General features: G+C 37.1%; 1 protein-coding gene and 1 long non-coding RNA gene across 16 annotated transcripts in view; one reads left to right on the forward strand and one right to left on the reverse strand.

The window, feature by feature from the left end:
* LOC117205357 (TLD domain-containing protein 2) overlaps nt 1–13984 on the forward strand; it is a 303743-nt gene extending 289759 nt beyond the window's left edge. For 11 of the 15 annotated variants that reach the window (XM_033443682.1, XM_033443673.1, XM_033443677.1 and 8 more), the window contains 3 exons: nt 8450–8731; nt 9449–9618; nt 10305–13984. In XM_033443682.1, coding sequence (XP_033299573.1) covers nt 8450–8731; nt 9449–9618; nt 10305–10440 — 588 coding nt within the window. In that variant the 3' untranslated portion in view covers nt 10441–13984. The remainder of the gene's footprint in view (nt 1–8449; nt 8732–9448; nt 9619–10304) is intronic. The other 4 variants (XM_033443681.1, XM_033443683.1, XM_033443685.1 and 1 more) reach the window with 1 other exon arrangement.
* Nucleotides 2927–6328, reverse strand: LOC117205363. The gene is made up of 5 exons (XR_004487218.1): nt 5798–6328; nt 4655–5598; nt 4359–4586; nt 4059–4273; nt 2927–3968 (listed from the first exon to the last, which is right to left on the reverse strand). It is a non-coding gene; the product is annotated as an uncharacterized LOC117205363 (long non-coding RNA).
* Nucleotides 13985–14092: the final 108 nt, after the last annotated feature.

The following is a 14092-nucleotide window of genomic DNA, read 5'->3' on the forward strand; positions in this document are numbered from 1 at the left end:
GATAATATCGTCGAAAAATAAGAGAATATATCGATTAATCCTTTCAGAATGGCGTCTCGAAAACCTTTGTTTCGTAAGTTATTAATGAGAAAAAATTTGCAAAAATCAATATATAATATAACGAAGGACTACGCGAAACGTGTCTACTCGCGCATAAATTATCGCGTGCCGTGACACACGTTGTACTGGTCTGAAGTTTTAATGTAAGATTTGTACACGAGTAGAAAAGTCACGCGTCAACGACGACGGTCGATAGACCGACGACTTACATAAAACGAAGATGGGAAATTCATCGAGAGAAACCGACTTGTCCTCGTTGAAAGTACGTGGGCGAAACGGCGCCCATTATATGCCCGATGAAGAAGCAAAACGAGAAAAAGGCGTACGATCGATGTCTCGTGCATCGTTCGTCGTGTGAAATCCCGAGGTCGCGTGTACATCTGGAAAAATTCACGAGGGGAGAGATCCTAAATCGAGATCGTGGCGTCCTTCTGCGCCAGAAACCACCAAGTCACTCTCGTGGCGCGCCACTCTGGGGTTAAAAATACAGTACAATGTCTTTTATGGGTTTTTAAATGCCGGAGAATATATAGGTCTGTGGCGTGAAAGCGAAGATGTAGGAGAATAACATTGGTCCTCTAAAGTATTCGAACACTTGTCATAGAAAGAAAAGAACTTCTTCCAAATTTTCTGGTCTTTGAACGTTGTTTTCTTAAGTGACCGTAACTTGCACAACACTTTACTCTCATAACGTTGGCGCGTTTTCATATGAAATAGCGTAATCAGATAATGTCCAATTTCTAAAATGTATTACTTGTTATTTACGCACGTATACGCTATAAACATACAAAGGGGAAGAAACTGTTTACGAATTCCTAAGAAACGACTATGGAAATGCTCACTTGCTTCTTCCCGCGAATCGTAAAAACTCGACGATCTACTTGTTGCACCGAAATTTACATTATAAACAACTTCTATCCTCTCTCGAACTCGTCGAGTCGATCCAAAGTGGAAGTCGGCCTCGCAACATTATATAACGTGCGACGCACACGCACAAATACGGAAGAATTTTTTATTTGGAAAAATTTCACAGACGAAGTCGCGTGATTTCGCAGATTAACTGAAACGTTGCTCGATCTCTAAAATAGATATAATATATTATACATATAAAATAAATATATATCCTGTAGACATAACGTCAACTCCGATCGACCTTACGTACGCGTGAACACGCGTCATCTTAAATACTTTTTCGGCTTGCATCTCGATTGCTGCCATGACCTCGGTTATCGTGTGTCGAGGTGACGCATAGCGAGATGAACATAGCGGTGTTCGTCTCCCACAACGTAAAAAATCTTGTTATGACATCGATTAATCTACTCCAGCGATCATATCTCGATATATGCTAAGAAGATCTGCATTTCAAATTGAGATAACACGAGATCGAGCAACGAAGAATAATAATTATTAGTCGAACTTGGCGTTTGAACATCGCTGTATATTTACAGCTTGTAGTCTCTAATCGGATCTTTTGCGAGCGAAACCGATTGATTCCACCTTTTGTTCTGTTTTTTTTTTTTTTTTTTTTATTATATATAATAATATAATTTCATTACATATGATACACGCGATAAACGATTAACGTTCACTTAAGAAACAAACGACTTGATTCATTCCGAGAAAGATGTCGTAAATTTTAATAACGAAAATTCTGAGGTAACGACACAATGGGCAGCGAATTTTTGTGCAAATTCGCGTTTTCGAAAATATAATTTTAGAGATTGTTTCACCTATGGAAAATTACAAAAAGAAATGTATTTTGGATGTTTTATATACTTTCTCGTATTACGTACATTTTGTACAATTTTGCGCTTTTGAATTTTTCTGCAAATGCATAGAAATCCGCAGTTTAGTCCACTTTCCTGTACTTTTCAATTCATGCAGATCATGTGGCTTCCGAATGACTCGATTATACCACTCGCAGTTGTTTTATAATATTTCACGTACACTTTATGTAATACTATATGTTTTATATATATATATATCGTGGACGAGGGGCCTAGGGGGTGTCATGCGGATTGTAAATAAGCGGTTGCTGAGGTGTGAATTATAAACAAGCGGTTGGTGAGCATGTGCGTAGCGAAGCTAAGACAAAAGACAAGGGGTTGCTAGAGGACAATAAACGAATTAACAGCGATATGAGTTGAGAAGTCAGAGAGTGCGAATTGTGTTGTCGAGATAGTGTTGTTAGCGTTGTTAACCCTTTAACCTACAACTACGGGCATAGCCCGTATACGATGATCGGGCCAAATATAATATACAGGGTGGTTGGTAACTGGTGGTACAAGCGGAAAGGGGGTGATTCTACGCGAAAAAAGAAGTCGAAAATATAGAATAAAAATTTTTCGTTTGAGGCTTTGTTTTCGAGAAAATCGACTTTGAATTTTCGCTCGGTACGCGTGCGGTACGTTATAACGGATCTCACTGTAGATCGTTGTCTCGAGGGAAAAATTAAAAAAAAAAATTTTTATTCTATATTTTCGACTTCTTTTTTCGCGTAGAATCACCCCCTTCCCGCTTTTCGGCCCAAAATTCTCGAACGTAAATCGTAGGTTAAGGGGTTAGAAGAGAGTTGAATTTGCATTGACAAGAATTGTTAATTAATTATTTAGTTGTTTTAATTATAATACGTTGTTGTGATTGGTTCATGTTAAATAACCATTGTTTTCTGTTTAATTAACATCTGTTTAATCCATTTATTATTGATAAACTAATCATAATAGTTTACGATACTATATATATATAACATGTTATTATGTTGTATATTGCGTTAGAATGTGATATATATATATATATTATTGATATTAGTCTCGTTCCAATAAAGAGACTTTTAACGTTCTGAGAAAATCCTCTCTTACTCATAAAATCGTTTTCCATTTATTTTTATTGCATCTATTTTTAATCCAGAAGAATCTTTTCCTGAAACGCGATACTATAATGGTGCCTCTTGAACGCATAGCGAGTGGTGTTGACGTTTCACGATTTTTCCTCAGATCGGTCGTGCATAACTGTTCTCCGATTCTCACGAACTCGTTTCCAGACCAACTGGTTCTTGCGGAGAGGCCTCGACCCATTCGCGTGCCGTTTTGTCAATTATCTATCGTTAACGACGACACTACGCCAACTAAAAAGTGAAGTCTAATTAATTCCAAGGCTATCGAAATCGATAAATTCATGATAACAGAGAAAAAAAATATCGATGAGTCAACAGTTCAAACAACAAGTTAGCAAAACATGTGACCAGTGTCAATAACAGGCGAACTATTATCGAGAAAAATGATTGAGTACGTTGTATTGATAATTCAATACGCGACTGTTTTATCTACGAACGGTGAAGCATGAAGTTGCTTGTTTACGAGGAAAGATCGTGTTTTAATTGGACCGTAATCCTTTTCTTCTTATTGCCAACGAAAGCTTCGATATTTTTTCTTCTCTTCCCTTTTTCTTTTTCATCCTTCTCGCAATTAAACGTCGATGATTTTTTCCACGTGCCCGAAGATAAAAGTTGATGTCACAGGTCAAGGAAGTTTTCCTAACAAAACAGAAGTATGCACGACGCCAAGGGACGTGTTTGTCCCACACGCACAATACGTTCGAAGCACATCGTTGTCCTTGATCATATTTTTTATTCTATAACAGAGAAAATCAATTCTGTAAACTGATGTAAACGAACAAGTAAAACCGTTCTCTCTTCCCTGTCGACTATATTCGATATTCGCATTGCTAGTTCATCTCATTTTACGTTTAGAAATTTCTTCCTCAACCTTTCAGTGTCATCATTCCACGCTCGCTTCCTTTATTGACTCGTCTCGGGATATCAGATGGATATAAGAAACCTTCCTGGTAACGTCTGTATTTCAATTTATTGTATTTGCCGTTTCGAAAAACATACAGAAGAAATAATTGGCCTGAAAAATAGTTATATACTTGTATCAATAAATAAATAGAAGGAAGTAGACTGTCTACAAAACCACGTTGTCAAATAAATCTCTACGCACAGTTTCAAGAATAGACTAAAAGAATAATTCTACGTGAGTCGTGTTACTTTCGTACTACTTCTGTTACAAGTAAACAGATAGATGTAAATAAAGTAAGAAGCAAGGAATAAATTTACTCTTTCGCTCATTTTACTCTGTGTTCTGGTTTATCTGCTATTTATTTCGAAGGAAAGAGAGGAAGAGCTGATCCTCGCAGACAGATTGCTTTCGCTCGTCTGAAAAACCAAACTAAATAAATTAATTTACGAAGTCGTATAAGAAAGAAATTGGAAGTGAATTTACAAAACCATCGATTGGTACCAATGCTGTTAATTAAATTATTATCCCTTGACGACGCTTTAGAATTTGTCGATGGAATCGATGGGAAATGCACCCTGTCGCGTTTTCCCACGTCGCAAATTGGTTCAAGTGCGTTTTTCTCGAGGTTGGCTCCTTGATAGGCGACGAGAAGCGCGTTAATTGCCACGGCCTCGGCTCAATTGATGCGTATCGCGTTAAAAACAGGGTAAACCGCGTCTTGTTTGGTACCTGGCGGAAAGTGGCCCGTTATGTTTCCTCTGGTGAAAGGATTGCGATTAAACTACTCGATATCCTACCTTGCGTATCGTTTTTCTCCTTCACGTAATCGATACCAACTGAATCATCGATCAATTGTTTATTACATTACGCGAGAATATATCACTTCATATACACGTTGTTAACAATCATTGTGGAATTGCGTTAGGGAATTAAAAATATTTATTAATGATACATCAAGGAGTAGCGCGAAGCGAAACGGAAATAATAATCCGAGTAATTGGAGGAACTTCGTGTATTTGCTGCTAAGATCGTAATACCACCTTTAGTATCGTACTAATTACGTACGTAATATGAACTTTTGCTTTTTATTCACTAAAACGTAATACACGCCACATCCTTACACGTAAATTCAAGTCACCGGTAATACGTTTTTCTGCGACGCTTTTTTCTCTGTACGTCGCACACGCAATCACATAATAAAATAACACTGTGAAATCGGTTTTAGAATTAATTACAATTAAGCTTATTGCGATAAACAAGATGAAATTCTACGAATGCTAAATTGACGTAGAAACGGACGCATCTTTTTTATCGCATGTTACTGCGTAGTAACCTTTGGCTAATCAGACGTTATGTTATTTTCACTAATGCGTGTTATAATCACATTTACTATCATCTTATCGCTTTACAAAATTACTGTGTCAAATCGGTACGCGTTTATTGAAATTGCTCTGATATATTGTCAAGGGGTTATTTTTTATCTGAGTATCTACATATATAATTTTATCTCTATCTAAATTTGTAATCTTCGATTCTACATGTGAATCAAATGATTAAGTGATGAAAAATGTACAAATTTCAAGGGGATATGATTGTCGTTATAGGGAAATACTTTACAAATATTTCCACTTGAATAACCTTTCAATGCTTTATCGTTGAACCCTGGAATTCTCGAATCTTTCAATTTCTGAACCATTGACTAATTGAATTATTAAAGCTTTGAATACTTGAATCCTTGAACCTTTGAGTCCCCAAATCCTCGAACCTTCGAACCCTCGAATTCTTGAACCTTTGAACCCTCGAATTCCTGAACCTTTGAACCCTCGAATTCTTGAACCTTTGAACCCTCGAATTCTTGAACCTTTGAACCCTCGAATTCTTGAACCTTCGAATCTTCGAATTCTTGAACCTTTAAACCATTAAATATATTAACCATGAACCATTAAATACGTGAATTATTTGTTGAACCTTCGGATTATTGAATCTTCGAATTCTTGAGTTCTCAAACTCTGCTTGAATCCTTGAATTCTTAAATCCTTATATCCTTGAATTAGTTTAATCTATGCGTGTCTCCAAGATATTTTTTTTTCCTTATAAACTTCGTACAACTCCAGTCTTCTATATTCTTCTTCAAAAAGGAAAACGTAAAAATGTTCGCTGAAAAATAATCTCAGACAGGAAAATTGCTTTGTCATATTGTCACGTAGAAATTCTACAAGGTATGTCGATAGGAAAATGCCAGTTAATCTACCCATCAACTGCAGGTTCCAGTTCGTCCACAAATGAGTTATGTAAATTCCATAATATTAATGGATGAGATGCAAAGCTCTGACAGAGCAACAACGCTGGTGTAATCCTGCGAGACGATTGCGCGAAATTGTTATCGTCCAAGGCAGGTGCGCAAATGTGATTCAACGCGTACGCATCTGGATTAACGAATAGAACGATAATAACACGTGACACATCGTAATCGAGTCTTCTTTTTTTTTCTAGTAACAACTTTGCAAATTTGTCACGTTCGATTGCACTTTTAGCATTAGAAGGAGCAGCCAGGTATTATTGTTCCATGAACAAATCAATAAAAGATTGTTTTCTCTATCAACTGTTTTTTTTTTTTTAGTTGTGTTTAAAATAGTAATGATTCTTCTTCAGCTATCAGTTTCTAAGGTATAAAAAAAGGAGCTGTTAAGGAATTGTTAAAAACCTTTTAAAAGTCCGATGAATTTTTTCTATGTCTTTAAACAATTGCAAGAACGTAATTTTTTTACCATAAAATCCGCCTGAAAGAAATTCAAGCCTGCCGTTAAACAATCAGAATTTTTCCATGTGAAGGATTGTATAAAACAAAAACAAACTAGAAAATATAGTATGCTGTCCCATCGATGTTCAGTCAATTCGTTCCTAAAAGTATAAATATTTCTCGTAGACAAATTATTTCGTCCACGACATTTTTTAGCGGATTATCTGCATAAACATGCAGTGTTTCACGCTGTCTTCCACTCTCTAATCAAACAAACCAGAAAAAACTGCAATTTTTCGCCTGAATCCGTTCTCATTTACTCCCATCGGCGATATTAGCGAAGAGGATGGTTGCATAATCTTTTGTTGATTATTCTGTGAAGAAAGGTCAAGGCTTTGCGATGAGACGAGCACGGTTAGAGATCGTCGTTTTAATACGCCAGATCTACGAAAGATAAGCAGAAATCCCTCTCCGTATAAATATTCATAACTCTATACACAACTGTCTTCGTACTCTTTACCCAGCCAAGGAACACGACGACTCTATCAACATTGCGAAACAACAGTTACAACATGTCACACTTGTGAATGCGTAGTGATTATATGTTTTTTAGATGTACTAGATTTAGAATTTAGGTTTAGATGACCAATGTTCACACGATATGACACCTGTTCCCTTAGTTGTAACCACCACAGCAATGCTCTTTCTTTCGATATGTCACATCTTTTCAATCCTTTCCAGATCGCTGAGTATGTCGTTAACCCTTTCGCTCTCGATTTTTCTTTATACAGAATTTTGTAAATGATTAATTTACCAAATGATAAATGTATTCGTTTTCAGCAAAACTGCTGGAAAATTTTAGCACGATTAACTATGCGATAAAAGATGATTCTATTAATAGTAATAATAGCAATAGTTATAGTAATAATTATTAACAGAATTAATTAAAAGGTAGTTTTTCTTAGAAACAAACAAACTGTGAAAGATCTCTCGACCTCAGAGGGTCAAAGTCTAATTAATCGCGAGCTACTTTATGTCTTGCGGCAAGGTCTTTGCTCTTGTGATCTCTCATCTGTTTCGTAAGTGCAATAAAGAGCTTGCAAACGAATGCTAATATAGTGGCGGACTGTTGACTTAATAGCGAGTTAAGTCACCGTTAGGAATCTCGAGTGTTTCAATTGCTTTGAGATATTAAATTCTCCGCACTTTAGTACACATTCTTTTTTTCTTCGAATAATTTCGTTTAAAAAGAAATTCTTCTCTCCATCGTCGTTTAATAAATGTTGCATCATCTTTACCACAACTGTCGAATATCTAGCTTTTATTTTGTAAAATACAGCTGCGAAATGTAGCACAAAAATGTACATATAGAATATTGTCTTGCGACAGAATTGACTCAACTTCCACCGTCCCAGAGTTGCACATTTTCTAGCGAATAGTAGGAGCTTCTTGGCGCAAACTTTCGAATTTCCTAAAAGAAACTTCGATAATATATCTATGAAGACAGTTAGCATCGCGGTGACCATTAATTGCCATACCGTTAGAAGCTTTCGTGTATAAAAATAAGAACGAAAATTTTCCTCGTTCCATCAAACGTGTTCCATAAAACACTCTACGTTCGACCGAAAAGAAAATTTCTTTCAGAAAGCATGTTCGTTTCAAAGATCACTTAACGATGATCCTATACCAAAGTTCACCCATTTATCTAGAAAATTCCAATAAGAAATTGCACGATTCTAAATTCGAAAACGGCGAACTCAGCGATCGATCTCGCAAATCCTGCTTCCCAAAAACAAATTTCCTGGACCGAATTGATCTTTCGAATTACTAAAATTTGAATTTAATCTTCTAGGTACTGTCTATGAGCGAGGAACTCAGGCGAGCTCTGTACACGAACAGCGCCGTCTCCATAGACAACGACGTCATCGTTCCCGACCTGGTTGGCACCACCGAGATCCTCAGCGACGAGCACAGAGAACAACTGTGCCGGCATTTGCCTGCCAGGGCGGAGGGCTACCTCTGGACCCTCGTTTTCAGTACCAGTCAACATGGATTTAGTCTAAACAGTATGTACAGGAAGATGGCCAAAATAGAGAGCCCAATTCTCTTGGTGATAGAAGATACAGAGGGCAACGTAAGTTCTAGAAGTTTACTTCGAATTTCACTCCCAGTTTCTACGTTGATTTGCTCTTCATAATATTACGCTCCCCTTTATTCCATATTTTTATCCTATTTTCTTTGTACCTTGCGTTAGTATACCGCGTTAATTCTTTGAGTGTTTAGCATACATTATATGCAAGCAACGTGTAGTATTGCTTTACGCAGTAAGATATTACCAATACATATACGTAGGATATAAATGAGAATTAACAATATAGTAATTCACGCAATAAGTTAATAACAAACTGTCGTTTGTTGCAGAAACAATATCTACCTGTTTGTGGAATTGACAAATTACGTTTCAAAATCTCAGTTGCTTGTTTGAAAATTCCGTAGTACATTAAAATTACATGCAATTAAATACTGCTAAATATTTGGTTATTTTAGTAAACGCTCGGAGGTAAAAGAAGAAAGCCAAGAGCTATATTTCTTTTATCTTGTTAATGTCGTTAATGTTACATTATGACCAAACTGTACTGGTTGACAGAGTCTAGAAACTAAAGTGACAAATTATATACAGTCGCTTATAACTTTCGTTGCTTGCACGTACTCTCGTTAAGATGGCTAGAGCGTGACCGTGTCACGTGCAGAATCCGCTGCGAGAAACCTCGAGGCAGAGGATTCATTACTCATTGCACGTTATTAGTGCCACAGCCGGCGTACTGTGAATCATCCTTTCCACGTGTTACAGGTGTTTGGTGCGTTGACCTCGTGCTCTCTGCACGTGAGTGATCATTTCTATGGAACCGGCGAATCTCTTCTCTTCAAGTTCACGCCCAGATTCCAGGCGTTCCACTGGACTGGGGACAACCTTTACTTCATCAAAGGCAACAACGAAAGCCTTGCCATCGGTGCCGGAGAGTGGGTATCATTTTCTAAGTGTCTTCGATCTTTTATCGAACGAATTTTTACTCGGTCGAAACGTTAATACCGGATCGAATATGTTAATTCTGTTAGACAAATGTTTTAGCGAGGGATCACTGGAAAGAGATTAATTAGAGAGGATTATATGTTACTTATGCTAGGGTAGATTAATCTGTTATGAAACGGTGGTTTGGGAGATTGCGTATGAAGGATTAATGCCTTGTTATACAAGTTACATTTAGTTATCGATATGGGTTTTTGATTAGCAAAGAATATTTCAGGGAGGGGAACAGATAAAGTTTTCAAAGCTTCGTTATGTACTGTTACCTTAGTCTCTCCGTTGTATTCGTTCGTCCTACTTTTTAAATTTATCTTGGAATTTGCTATAACTTGTGCTATCTTCTTGCAACATCTTGCAACAATGAGCACGTGGGAATGAGTAACTTGTTTCTTGAAAATTAAACATCGATCGTGTATTTACCTATTGAGATTAGAAACTGATCAAAAATGAAGTTGATCAACTGAGTTTCTAAGTAGACTGATATAATTGAGAGTGAACCAGAGAAGCACTCCTCATATACAATCTATTTATATTATTCATATCATAATGTTTCTATAATATCATTTAATTCTTTTCCATTGAAGTTCCATCAAATTAACAGATATCATTCGCTGTTTTACAGTGGCAAGTTTGGATTGTGGCTAGACGGAGACCTATACCAAGGCAGGTCACAATCTTGTAGCACGTATGGAAACGAGCCGCTAGCACCGCGAGAAGATTTCGTGGTGAAAACGCTGGAATGTTGGGCATTCATATAGGACACAGCCTCGTACTCCGTGTTCGCGACTTCGCCCTCACCGCAGCCTAATTTGACTTGAATTCCGAGAAAGTCTCGCGTGGAGGTTGATCGTCCCCAGAGAAAAATTATCGCACGGAGGACAATTATCAAGATTTCCAAGAGACATTTTTCCAGAGGAGATTAAAGTCGATTAACGGGATTATCGGTTAGCTCGATTACCGTCGATAGATTTTTAAACAGAGAGACCCCAGACGTATTTTGTTAAAAGTCAATAGGAGATTTTTCGAGTGAAAGAGAGAGAGAGAGAGAGAGAGAGAGAGAGAGATGAAAGAATTGTAATTTTTAATGAATGGAAGGTAGAAACGTTGATGATGAAAAGGAAGCTGCAGGAAAGAATGATGATGATGACAATGATGAAGAGGTATGAGAAAAAATGTGAAGAACAAGTCCTAATATATTAAGGCAGAAACGTTGATTTAAGAACTGCGAATGACTATAACTGATAAATTTGTCGTTTTAATCGTCCTACGTTTGTTTTTCTTTTTGTTTTAAGTTGTCGTATTTATTTTATTTTTTTTATATATATACATACACGCACGCATATATGTGTTTCGTTGAATGAATCGTCGTTGCTGTCGTTAATAATTCTGATTTCACGCGATCGCATGCCGTTTGAGTAAAGGATCGAAGGTTCGACCACGATGACAATGAATTTGTTATAACGATGATGATGATTATGATCGTGGTGTTGCCTTCGAACTAGTCGCGAGTATAATAATAATATTAATTGATAATAATAATGCGTTGTTCCGAGAGATTATGCGATCGCCGATGTGTTTTACGGTGATCGACGATAGCGAGTAAAAGAAGAGAAAATGAGATGAAAGTGTGAATGATAATCGAGATTGAAAGGGAAAACAAATACGTCTCCACAATGGAGAGAATCGATTATGCGAGAAAGACGGAAGGAAATTACGAACCGATTGTTACGGATATATATGATGATCACATTAACATCATCATGACGGTGATGATTATACAATACCATGATACAAACACGATACTACGAGTATGCTAAACTAACCGTATTTGTTGATGTGTAGTTATTGTAGATAGATGAATGTAAATATATATATTACGAAATTGTTAAGGAAACAAAAAAATTAATTTTAACGAAGGAAAAAACACAGTATATGATACCACGCTAAAGAAAGAGAAACACACACGTTGCAGAGGACACTCTGTGTAGTTTGTCTCATGTATATCCCGAAGGACACACATTAATTAAATATATATATATATATATGTACACGAAACACACACATACGATTCGAAGAAGATCGTGCAACATACACCACTGAATCGAATCGATACGATGATACTCTGGATGTAAAACGATCCTAGGATCTGCGAGCAAAAGTAGCTTTAGAAGAGAATGAAGAAGGAGAAGATAAGTTTGTACTGATCTTACGCTGATGCATGCGACTGCCACAATGTTACAGTGATAAAGATCGTAAAAGAGATTAGAAAACACGATACCGATTATATTGTTGACACGATGGAAGGCGAACCAGAAATTGTAGAAACACGCGAATTAGAAGTTCAGAGCAGCGCGTTCGCTTCTTGTGTTTCGAGTGACCACAACGAACACACACGCCTGTGCCTCGCTTCGCTCTCTTTCTCTCCCTCTACTATAGAGCACACACAGTTAACATGACATTATAGTATCTCAGTTTAAACTTTATACAAAAGTAAGATCTACAGATCAGAGCCGAAGGAAAGAAAGCTTGTTGTTGCAACGACACTCTTACGGTTTACTTCATAAGAGCGTCACGCAAAACTCAGACAATAAAGAGGAGTCTCGCCGTGGTATCGATCTCTTTTTCGTTACGCAACCTGGTAACACCGTTTGTAACTTTCTCGTTCGACGAATGAACCAAGATATACATTGTTCGCTATTGCCAGTGAGCCGGCACGGTTTAACAACTGTGTCAAGAAAATTTATAGTATTCTATATGATTCGCTCGAAGGACAGGGAGAATTTTGCAACATATCGTACTATAAAGTTTTCTATACTGCGTTTAACTTTTCTCTCGGCTCTGAAGATCAGCGAATGGATGTCAATCGTAAAATACACACAGACACACACGACCAGAAAAATAAAACTGTTCGAGCTTATAGGTCTCTTTACTACTGTGAATTAATTAGGACCGATAGACTGTCGCGAGAGAACCCACCGTTTCTACCGCTTTTTAAACGTGAATTTTTTGTTTAAGGACGAGAGGAGAATGTTAGATATTAAGCGCTGTTTAACAATAAAATAGAAACACGCTGCGTTAGAAGGCATCGATCGAACATCAGACGTAGGTTTTTATAATCGATTATGTAAATTGATTTGTTTTCGGGTCGGTCCAGGAATGTGTGAAACGACGACGTCTGGTAGCGAATCCCGGTTTGTTCTATTACGAAAAGAATTCTGTAGCGGTTTCATAATGAGACAAAGAAAGAGGAGAAGAAATTGAGACGCTATTTTGTACCATAGCGAGTTGCCATTCCTTTCAATTTATTAGGAACAGTTCCCGATGTTTCTGCGATTTTCGATCTTCCATAGAGTACTGCATTTTTAAAAACATTTATTATTTAACATCATAACAGAATTGTCACGTTAAAATGATTCAAGTTAATCGGTAGCAAGCGATCTTGTTCGATTTATGAAAGAAGGCTTAAAAAACAGCACGACGAGACGTTATAGTAGAAACACAACTTATAGTATATTTATTTCAAATTACGTTTACTACCGACGTGGATTGTTGGATTGAATTGTTGAAAACGGGCTAGAAGATTGTAAAAGCGAGTGGAAATGGAGGAGAAGCGAAAATTGTAAATTTGAACGAGCGTATTTCCGTGCACTGGTTATGAAACGCACTTTACCGAATAAAGACAAATAGAGCGAAAACGATCGTCGCTTAAAGCGGAAAAAAAATCTTATGGAGCACGGTTTCAAGTAGTAAAAGTGGGAGAAACGCAGCTATAGAAAGCACAAAAACTATGTGTATTCAAATTGCGTGTAGCTATCTATCAGCTTCGTTAGGACTAGTTGTCAAGTACATAGTACACGATCATAGCGTTGTGTAAGACATATAAAGTTCTAGCGTCTATAGGCATTACTCTCTTGTGATACTAACGAGTTAAAAAGGAACGAAGATACAAAAGATGGTAAAACAAAGTCCGGTTCGAGTATGTCACTTTCTTTCGTGGCAGGGGAAAAAGGCCGTTGTAGATGGAAATTCTGATAATAATGTATAATATATGTACATCAGCCAGGACAATACGAATTTACATAGAACGCGAGAGCAAACACGGAGGAAAAAGAAGAAAGGGAGGTATAGAGAAGCGAAGTGTGCTCGATCGTGGCAAATTTGTCTCTTTCTTTTCTGTTTGAGAAGGACTCAAGACCCTCGCCTCTAGATGCCGAAGATCCATGGTATAAATGTAATATTGTAACGTGAAATAAAAGAAGATGATGTGTGTCTGAGAAAATATACGTTTTTCTCTTTTGTTTTCGTTCATTTTGTTCCTTCTTTTTCTTTTGTCATTGGCGACTGGAATGAATTCTTGCGAGAATCCTACAGAGGAAAATCATTTATATTTTTAGTTTTATAATTTCTCTT

This window comes from Bombus bifarius, unplaced genomic scaffold (genome assembly GCF_011952205.1).
Source record: "Bombus bifarius isolate JDL3187 unplaced genomic scaffold, Bbif_JDL3187 scf7180000007990, whole genome shotgun sequence".
NCBI lineage: Eukaryota > Metazoa > Arthropoda > Insecta > Hymenoptera > Apidae > Bombus > Bombus bifarius.